The 11,025-nt window shown below is 32.9% G+C and overlaps 1 protein-coding gene across 4 annotated transcripts in view; it reads right to left on the bottom strand.

Moving 5' to 3' along the window:
• The window catches only part of TRAPPC13 (trafficking protein particle complex subunit 13), a 34,986-nt gene that overhangs the window by 1,946 nt on the left and 22,015 nt on the right, over positions 1–11,025 (bottom strand). For 2 of the 4 annotated variants that reach the window (XM_040262615.1, XM_040262616.1), the window contains exons 7-11: positions 10,641–10,685; positions 7,130–7,147; positions 5,131–5,264; positions 3,693–3,891; positions 2,541–2,641 (exon numbers count right to left, since the gene is read on the bottom strand). In XM_040262615.1, coding sequence (XP_040118549.1) covers positions 2,541–2,641; positions 3,693–3,891; positions 5,131–5,264; positions 7,130–7,147; positions 10,641–10,685 — 497 coding nt within the window. The remainder of the gene's footprint in view (positions 1–2,540; positions 2,642–3,692; positions 3,892–5,130; positions 5,265–7,129; positions 7,148–10,640; positions 10,686–11,025) is intronic. The other 2 variants (XM_040262618.1, XM_040262617.1) reach the window with 1 other exon arrangement.

Below are 11,025 nucleotides of genomic sequence, written 5' to 3'. Positions count from 1 at the left end.
AAAACAAGATCCATCGTTCTTTCACTGCTGGAGGAATCAGAAAAACAGGAATAAATCTTGTTCTTTTCACAAAGGGATACTGCAATGTTTCTAAATCACTATTACTTTTCATGGTATCCAGCTGCAAACCAGGAACAGAAATGAAAATCTATCATATCGTTTTATTTTACTTAAGACAGAATCAGGAAAATGAAAGGACACGGTTTTGCTCGAGTTTACAGTGGCACTGAGACTAATCTGCCTTTCTGTATGTAGGCCTTCTGGTTCTATTATTGAACACTGGCTCTCTGATGCTGATCTGTTAAAAAGAGTTTTGCCATTTCTCTGGGAGACTTCCAGACATCTGTGTCTAATCTTGTTGCTATGTAGCCTTCCTATTTCTGTTAGATACTCTGTGGGAAAGAGAATGAGAACCTGAGGCTGGTCCAGTGCTTTTTCTATTTAATTTATGTTCCTTTACCATGCGATGTGTGCTCAGTCGCTTCAGCTGCGTCCGACTCTCTGTGACCCTATAGACTGTAGCCCGCCAAGCTTCTCTGTCCATGGGATTCTCCAGGCAAAAATACTGGAGTGAGTCGCTGTGCCCTCCTCCAGGAGATCTTCCCGACATAGGGATCAAATCCGTGTCTCCTGCACTGCAGGCAGATTCTTTACCCACGGAGTCACCTGGGAAGCCCTTACCACGCAGATAACAGCAAATGACTGGCAAGATTTACAAGTAAAACTATTCAGGTATTCACCTGACATGAAAAAGACTACTTACTTCTCTTTATAATTGATAACACCAGTTCAATTACACTTATTAAGTTAATAAAACACTTTTAGTGAAAGTATGTGCATTGTTTTTAAAACAAAAAACCGAAAGTTTCATAATGAAAAATGGTCTGCTACTCTACCATCACGCTTGACTTACTTTCAACTCTTTAAGCTCTTTTTCTCTCCTTAGTTGGCTCCACATTTTAAAATACTCGTTTAAAATTTAAATTTAAACTTGAATTTTAGATGTATTGATTTAATGATATTTAGCTTTTATATGTCTCTGTCTCCCCTCTAAAATTGGAAATGTTCACTGTGTGCCACAGACCAGTTTAGGTGCAATGCATGAATTTCCTCATTACATTTCACAAAAATCCAGTAAGAGCAGATTCCAGGTCTGTGTCTGTGTGTGTTGTGGGTTGGTAGTAATCCCATTTTTATAGATGAAGAAACTGAAGATCTAAGAAATAAGTGCTTTTTAGAAAACTTATTTGAATTACCAAAAGGTAAAGTGAATACTCAAACTGTTATTTATTTATTACAGCACTTTGTCATTTGGTGAATAACTGATTTTTTGTAACTCAAAAAACACAAAACAAATAATCCAAAAGCAGACCCATAAAGGGTATATGTAGCACAAAGTCTTTATCCTGTGTGTGTTTTTTACTGAGCTCCTATAATATGGCAGGCACTGCACTTATGATGCTGGTAAGACATGATCTCTTCTCTTAAAGTATTTGCAATCCAATACAGAAGAGACTAGTGATTAATTATAGGAATATATCAGTATCAAAAAAACTATATTACAATTTGCTATGATTATGTGTGAGAAGGTCTAGGAAGTGTCACAGGGTAAGAAGGTATTTTGTAATTTTGAAGGATAAATGCTTATCTTCCTAATACCATAAAGGTGTAAGGGATATAGAATTAAAAAGGATTATACATTCAGACTATGATGATTTGAATTCATTAGTGTGATATTATCAAAATGCCCTAATGGCAACCCACTACAGTATCTCCCTGGAGAAGCCCATGGACAGAAGAGCCTGGCGGGCTAAGGTCCACAGGGCTGCAAAGAGTCGGACACAACTGAAACGACTTAGCACCAAACAGTACTCCAAGGAGCAGCAAAGTGATAGGACTGGGATTTAATCCTAGGTTTTTCTGGCCTCAAAACCCTATGCTCTTTGCTTCTCAATAGGTAGATTATACTCTATTATCAAAGTCCTGTTTTCCAGTCTATGGCTATCCCTTATATTAAATTCATAACCACTTTTTAGTTTCTTAATACTGAAGATACAGCTTAGGTATAAATATGGCTCAGAAAAATCTATCTTATTACAGTAAATCTATAATGTATTATTCCATAAGAACCTACTAGTTCATGTTTAGTACTCTGAAGTGTGAAAGGAGTGTAAACAATGAAATGAACACAGACCCTGAAGTCAAATACACTGGTTCCAAACTCTGATCCCATCTTTTCTAGCTCTCTGACACTGAATAAGCCACAAGCTCTGAGTTAGCTTGCTCTTGCAAAGAATGTGAATAATTAATACCTACCTCACAGGTACAGAAAGAAAATATTAAAAAGTGCCTAATAGAGTAGGACCTCTAAAATATGTAATATTAGCTACCAGATGAAGAACTTTATAGTATTCAATGGCAACATCAGAGAAGACTATATGGCAAGAGGAAACTTACAAGAAGATAGCATATTTAAAAGCTTTAAGAAGTCTCTCTTAGGTAAAAAAGAAAGGATATCAATCCACAAATATTGGCATTACCTGCAGTTTGTTATTTTACAAGTAATATGAAAAGGTTCTTCAAGGCTTACAGTATCTGGGATTGCCTCTAAAGACAACCTAACATCTCCATAACCTGGAGCCTATGAGAAAAAGAAACATAGTTAATATACATCTATTATAAAAACCTTTCCATTTTAAAAGAGTACCACAGTCCTACTGTTATCCATTCTAACTTCTTTTGCTGCTCCTATTTGTAAAATAGCACTAGAGACCCTGACTGTTTTTGTTATAATTACTCCATGTCTAGTAAAGGTGAAATGAGTCTCATAGGCAAATAGTAAAGCAGTTTCAGGGGGTCTGATCTTAAGGGGAAGCTTCCAAAGACACTTACTGTAGCTTATAGAAACATAACTCTGCATAGGTAAGGTTATTGCCTGAACAGGTAGAGGAAGACACTGAAATAACTGGAAGACACTGAAAAAGCAAATCATGTCTGTTTCACAAGATACACTGATATGGACAGACAGTAGAATCAAAATGCCACGACAGGATGATAGCTAATGGCTATGTTTTAAACTAGGCCCAGTGGTAATCTCTCTTTTTTCAATTTTTACCTCAAACAGTAAATTTTACAACGTATCTCAGCAGGTAATATTCAGTATAAATAGAGGACTCTGTAGCATATTTTCACTAGCACAAAAAAAAGAAGGCTGGTCGCTATCCATACTCTCAGAGTAGAAATTAGATAAAATATCCAACCAGTGTTTACAAGATAATTTGAGTGGGACTCACATGAGTTTCAGATGACTGACATTTTAAACATCTTAAAAAAAAAGAATGAACTAAGTAGGTAAATACAGTATAAATCCTAGAGTTCCAAAAATTGCAAAAAGAAAGAGATAACTCTAATATAGTAGAAGTCAGATAACAATGAGCATGAATTACCATAGGAGTAAACAACTGATATAGTTATTTTAATTTGTTTGCTAAGTAAAAAAGGCATCAGTGAAATTATTAGGTAGTAGGTATTATTAGGTATCAGTGAAATTATTTGTTTTTTATTCTCTGGTACTATTAATGCCTTTTATAGTGCTCTGATTTTTAGTGACAGACCTAGGGAAATTTAACTTGTTCTAACTATCTGAATCCCCAACATACCAAAACCCCCATCAATGTTTTTTCTAGACTCACCATTCTTTGAAGTTGGCTGGTCTGTAATCTTCCCCTTTCACCTAGATTTGTTTTCCATACTATATCCAATTTTCCAATTACCGTTACTCCCTTAATGATGCCTGCTTTTTCTGCAAACTCCTTCTTGGGTTTTAGGCAGTATAAGTACTGGCGTGTATCCATCGGCTGCAAATATGCTCTTGACCCAAATGTAGTTACACTGAGGGGTGAAGACAGAGATGGAAAAAATTCTCTACACTCTTTTAAGAGAAAAACCATAGCCGTGATTGTTCCTTTGGATAGGACCTGAATGATCTACCATTCAAAGATCTAGAATACAACAGGTCAGTGGTTTCAATACAAATGAAAAGAACTTGAACTGAGAGGCCTTATTTTTCTTTAATTTTTTTCAGTTGATTAGGAAAATCTTCAGATTCTTTATAACAGAATGCAATATATTATCTAAAGTACTGGACGTATATCAATTAGCTGAAAAAAATGCAATAGAAATCAGAACCTTAAGTATCCTGTCCCTTTTCTCTAAAATTATAAATGAAAATAAAGAAACATACCATTCTAAACTAAGGAATCATTTTCAAAATGAATAAAAGGATCAGGCAAAGAGGGGAAAAATATTGTTTTCCTCTGTGGGGGTATGAGAGGCTACAAACTTTACTGTATTCTAACATAATAAAAGTAAAATTTCCATTCTTGATTAATAAAATCAGGTATTTCTCCAGCTATTACCTTATTATATATATTAATGTTGATCCTACATTTATTCTTCTTTTTACAAATTACTCATAGATGTGTATTTCATTTTTGTAAAAAAAATTAAATCATCTATTCCTATGCTTGCTCCTTTTGATGTTGAGGGAATACATCATCTTGAAACTTACTGCTCACTCTAACTTCTCCATCATTCCTTCCCATGCCTCAATTTTATCCTTTGCAGGATAAAGGATGAAATGTTCCATATTTATCTCACTGAGTTACTATGAAAATTGAAAGAATAAGTGCTCCAGGTACAAATGGTGAAAATCTTATTTTTATGTGAAGGGAGAGCTTGATGGACCCTAAGAGACTTTAAGGGCAGTGAAATTATTTTAGAAGGTAAAGTCATGATGGCTATGTCATTACATTTGTCAAAACTCATAGAATGCACAACACAAAAAGTGAACACGAATGTAAACTGGATTTTAGTTAATAATAAGTATCAGTATTGCTTCACTGATTATAAAAAATGCACCAAGTTAAAATGTAAACAATATGGGACCCTGTGAGTGGGGAGGGCACATGAGAATGCTGCTCTCTCTGATAAATTTTTCTGTAAATTTAAAAATTCTCTTATAAAGTAGAGTCTATTAATTAAAAAAATCATAAATCACCCAAGAGAAACAAAGATACAAAAGTTCATGTTTTTTAAAATAAAAAAAAACAGTTCACAATTCATATTTACCATTCTCCAGCTTGGTTGACTGAATTTAATTCTGCTACATTGTACATTATAGATGGCTCCAATGAAACTTTCTCCATGAACATGGGTGAGGTTGTAATATTCTGAATCTGGGCTTCAAGAAATACTTCATCAGTCTGAAAAAAAAAAAAATCCACCAAAGTATGATGGTATTTAAAGTATTTACCTCAACAACAATATCTGATTTATTTGAAAAAAAAAAAACATTAACCATAAATGTGATTAGTTCATGCCTGTAAATCAAAGTTATCATAATTAATGCAAGAAAAGAAATCTTTATCCTAACATAATTAACAGGGGCAAAGTCAAGTGTTAGTCAACTGACAAGTTATCAAACAATGGATGGGGGATAACTATAATATTTTTTGTACTGACATCCAAAAATGTTTAACTGGAATTTCATTCACATATATCTTAAATTTTCTGTTAAGTTATTAAAATGTGAAAATGCAATCTAGGATAATGAATACACTTGTGCGCTTAGCATTTCAGAAATGTTAAGATAATTAGGTCTTTGTTATATTATTCAGCATAATTTTTAACTTAACTTTCATTATTAATTCAAATTAGTATAGTGAACAATCTATTTTATAATCTTATAGGATTTAACTTTATAAAGCAATTATTTTAGTGTTCATTAGTGATTTCCCAGTTTATTGTTAAGTGTATATTTAGGGAAAAAAAAAGTGAGTTATACTTGAAATCTTTGCATTTTTAAATCAAAGAAAAGGTACTTTGTACTCTTATTGATAGATACAGCAGTATTTCAGTCATGGGGTAATTTACATATGTACTTTTACATAATTTTTAAAATCCCTAATTATGCTAAACATTATTCCTTTTATGCTATTTTGTTATTTTGGGGGGTATATAATTGCAGGATAACAGACAACTTGCCTCTTTTTTGATACAAACATATATAAAATGGTATACTAAGGATATTCTATAATTACTTTATTCAAAAGTTTCATAGTAATATATATACAGAAATAAACTAAATTATGACCAAAAAATGTTGGCATTTAGCTTTTTTAACACTAAATCCAGAAAAAAGGAAATTATTTGCAAAAACATAATGATGAATTTATAATATAATGTATTATTATCTAAAACAAAACAGATTCTTTTGTCCTGGGTACATGTGCCCTAATAAAATAGAAATACAATGATTTATCAGTTTAAAAGGTACACATTCAAAGGCCTTTTGTTATTTTTTCTCAAAAAAACAAAAAGTAAATATATCCCATCAATCCATTGCTTAAAAAAAAAAAATAACCATAGACCCACATTTCAAATTTAAAAATTCAATTTCTGCATAAGTTTAGAAGAGCTTAGATAAAATGAAAGGAAAAACAAGCAGCATAATGGAAAATTAAGTTAGTTTGAACAGTTAGTATAAAGTTACTTGACATTTAAAAAATTAAGAAATCAGTGCTAAGGCAGCTGTTTTTATTGTGTATATAATATGTTATAAGCAAATGTTGCTTATATTAAACAGAAATTTGAAAATATGATTTTAACCAACTTGGGAAAATTTAATTTTCTTCAGTTTACTGTTAAATGGCCATATTTACCTAACCAGAATTAAGACTAAAACCACTGTGCATTTGAAGATGAATTTCAACTACACAGTTCATTCAAAGATGTGAAGGATCACAGACTATTTTATGTTAAGATGTTGAAAATTCGAAGGCTATTTAAACAAGGCTAACAAGGCCTCTTTTAAAAAATATCTACAGAAAACACACTAAAATAAGAATTGTTTCAATATGACAATTTAATCTTTGATGTGTATTTTCTCATATAATAAGACAATATAATATAAAAAGTACAAATTATATACATATTTTCAAAGTCACATAAGTATATTCACAACTAACTTTGTTTTTCCACTATGTTTTGTATGGAGAGATTAATTAGGCAAAGTCAAAAAGTGGTAAGTAAGAAAAGCATATAAATTTATAATAAAAAATCAAATTACCACAGAACTGAGGTCACTCTAATGGAAAAATAAAAAGAAAAATTAGAAAAATCAGATTAAATGTTAAAGGAAAAGAATAACTTTAAAATAAAATGCATTTCTGCATTTTTTTAATTTACTAAACAAGACAGCATTAGTAAAACAAGGACATAAACAGAAAGTAACACAAAGAAATATGACAAATCATTTTTCTAAAAAGGTGAAACTGCTAAGGTTAAATGAATAGAGAAGAACACTGCAGGTGAATACTTAAACAGGAGCAAATATTCAAGGGCATATTTTCAGGAGGAGAGGCATATCCCATGCCTTTCTAATCCTTTAAATTCTTACCACTTTGTAATTCTTCATAAATTACTTAGTATGGGTATACAAATATCTGCCACATTCAGGACAGATACTGTATAGCTTCTTCTAAATTTGTCTAATAATGGGATCTTACAGTTCAAGGAATGCTGAACTAGACCACTTCAAACAATTGAGAGTTAACAGATTTCATAGTTTGTCTTCTTTTCATATATATATATATATATATATATATATATATATATAGCTAAAGTTGGAGAAGACGATGGCACCCCACTCCAGTACTCCTGCCTGGGCGGAGGAGCCTGGTAGGCTGCAGTCCATGGGGTTGCTAAAAGTCAGACACGACTGAGCGACTTCACTCTCACTTTTCACTTTCATGCATTGGAGAAGGAAATGGCAACCCACTCCAGTGTTCTTGCCTGGAGAGTCCCAGGGATGGGCGAGCCTGGTGGGCTGCTGTCTATGGGGTCGCACAGAGTTGGACACGACTGAAGCGACTTAGCAGCAGCAGCAGCTAAAGCTGCTTATTTCCCACAGGCGTCAGCTCTTTCATCAAACATCAAGCTGGAAATCATTTTTCACCTATGTTCCCAGAATATAAGTACACTTCATGATCAGGGTGGGTGGGAGTGCTTACACTGTGATATCAAGTCATATCAACTGCTAAGTCACTTCAGTCATGTCCAACTCTTTGTGATCCCATGGATTGTAGCCCACCAGGCTCCTCCGTCCATGAGATTTTCCAGGCAAGAATACTGGAATGGGTTGCCGTTTCCTTCTCCGGAGGATCTTCCCCACCCAGGTGATGAACCTGGGCCTCCCGCACTGCAGGCAGACCCTACTGTCTGGGCCACCAGGGAAGCACTGTTATGTCTCCTCCACTAAATCTCAGTGCTATGAGGATAGGGAAGATGTTCAGTTTACATTTATTTCTCTTCAGTACCTGCCACAGAACACTGTGCTCAGCAGGTGACCAAAGGTTTGAAGCCTAGCTTCTTATGTCATGTTTTTTCCCCTAGCAAAGCTTTCTTAAACTTGTTTTCCTTTTGGTGATTCACATAGTATTTTTAGATGCAGCATAAAAAAACATGTTTGCAACAAATGTGGGGCTAACAATAGTTGTCAGGTAAGGTCTATGGAATAGTGTAATAAACTATTGAAACTAGTGTGCTTAACTAACTCCCAAATTTCCTAGTTGGGGTTAATAGAATCTGCTTTATGCCACAGGCAGGACAGTATTAGTTTGCCTAATAGGTAAATATGTTAGAAAGATCCTAAATGCTATTTGCTCACTCCTCATTTTTAAAGAAATGTCACTTTCAAAAGTTCAGAATTTTATGAAAATTTTTTAGCTGAAGTTTGTTGGCAAAGTCTACATTAAAGATTATGCCTATATTTAATGTTAATTGAAAAAGCAAAATTGTTACTATGATTATAAGAACAGAATATTATATATAAATGAGTAAAGACTGAAAGAGAAAACTGGTTAATGAAGAGCCAATTACTTTTTGCTGTGGTAAAATTGTGGGTTTCTTCCTTTCTTCTTGGGGAGTATGTTACTTCTATGTTATTTATGGAATTATTAGCAATTTAAAAAAATTTGCAATTCACCCTTAATATTGGTGTGATAAAACTACTTGACAAGTACCCTCATGTACCACCATATTTCAACATAGAAAACGTAAAATAATTTAGTATGTGCTTTCCTAGGAGTCAATTATAGGAAAAAAAGACTTACCTACATATTTGTTTTTAATTTTCCAAACTATTTTTTCTAATAGAATAGTTACCAGTCTCCCCTCATACTATGAATGAAATCTTTCCCAGCAAAATAATAAATTAAGACTATTTAAGTACATATATTATTAATAACAAAGAAAGGTAGAACAAATATGTATTATCCCAATTCTCCTGTCCCTCCCCACAAAGAAACATCAACTCTTTAAACATCTAATAATCTACTTGATGAGACTGAGTCCTCCCATCAAATAGTGATATGTATACTCTTCACTACATACTTGATGTTCCCCTTGCACCTCTGCTTGGAATGCCTTCACTGCTCTGACACTACACATCCAGCACATATTCCTTCTAGACGCTGAGGCAGTTCTCTTTCTTTACCATGAAGCTTTCTCAGACTACTCCAGAATCTCATTCCCAGAGTTCCTGTAGCACACTTTTTGGTACCAGTCTCTCTAGTCTCACTGTATACTATACTAGTAACTTTTTTATTTTATGTACTTTTTTCTTTTCTCCTGATAGGTTTATACTTCAAGGTTAGGTTCCTTATCTTAGATGTTTTATTATGCCCAGTTGTAGCACAAACTTCATAGTGAATAAAAACTCTGAGATGCTGATGGTAAAAATGATATTGTCAAATTTGACATGTGACTACAAATTTCTTATCACCTGGTTTTGGAGTAACAGACATAATTTGCATTTCAAAATGCTGTATTTGAATATCTCTGAGTTTATCATTATGATCTGAAACATGATTTTTGGGGGTAAGAGGCCCATTAGGAAATCTGTTTTTTCTGGAATTCTAGGTACCAGGATAAAATAGAATTTTGTAAAAGAAATTCAAGCAATAAAACCCTTTCCTTATGACAAATTCTATTCTATATCTTTTGTTAGAACAGAAGACAATCTTCTAGTCTAAAAGTTACTCCTTTCTATATTTTTGCCAAATTTGTTTCTCCTATGGAGAAGTTCAAATCATTCACTAAACTTAGCAACCTCACACTGACTTTTCAGGACAAAGAATTTAATGTATTGAGTTCTACTTAATATTTTTCTATATAAATATTGAATATTTTTTGCAGGTTTAGATCTACTACTTCAATTTTTACAATATCACAACCACATTTATAAATATTTAACAGATTGCTAATGTTTTTAGACAGGAACAACAACTATTAAATGGAAGCACAGGGTCATCATTTAAAGAAAGGAAGTGAAAGCCTCAAAGTTAATGAGAATAAAAATCAAGGCATATTGATTCCATATAAATTGAAAACAGCAGATTAAAAGAGATCTGCAGTGAAATTAATCACTTGTGATTTAACTTTATGCTCATTTTTCACAAGTAATTTGTAGTCATATCAGCAATTTACTCTGATATGAAAAGAAATATAATACATGAGAATTTTAGTCAGATAAGATCTTAATGTTGAACATGAAATCCCATTAAGTGCTCAACACTTACCTCTGCATTGTAAAATTTGGTTTTCACATCCAATGGTTTGAGAACCTAGTTGAATAAAGCATACCAATCAAAGAAGATTATTATCATGTGGCCATTTATTTTGCTTGTTTTAAATCTTGGGTTTAAGCTTGTCAAAGGCATTTTCCAATTTTAATTGTAATAGACTATTCAAATGGGTATGCAGTATTCTTGTAAAAATAAAAACAAACAAAAACAATCCCAAAGGCATTTAAAAAAAAGCTATCGTAATTTCTTGACTGGGTGACAATTACATGAGTTATATGGATTTACACTTCACAGTATTTTGCTAAACTGAACACATATATGCTTGTGTATTTTTCTCTATATATTTCACAAAGTATATTTATCAAAATAAGCAATCAAA

This window comes from Oryx dammah, unplaced genomic scaffold, assembly GCF_014754425.2.
Source record: "Oryx dammah isolate SB20612 unplaced genomic scaffold, SCBI_Odam_1.1 HiC_scaffold_20, whole genome shotgun sequence".
Taxonomy (NCBI): domain Eukaryota; kingdom Metazoa; phylum Chordata; class Mammalia; order Artiodactyla; family Bovidae; genus Oryx; species Oryx dammah.
The sequence above is the reverse complement of the archived record's forward strand: the minus strand, read 5'-3'. Positions and strand labels throughout refer to the sequence as shown.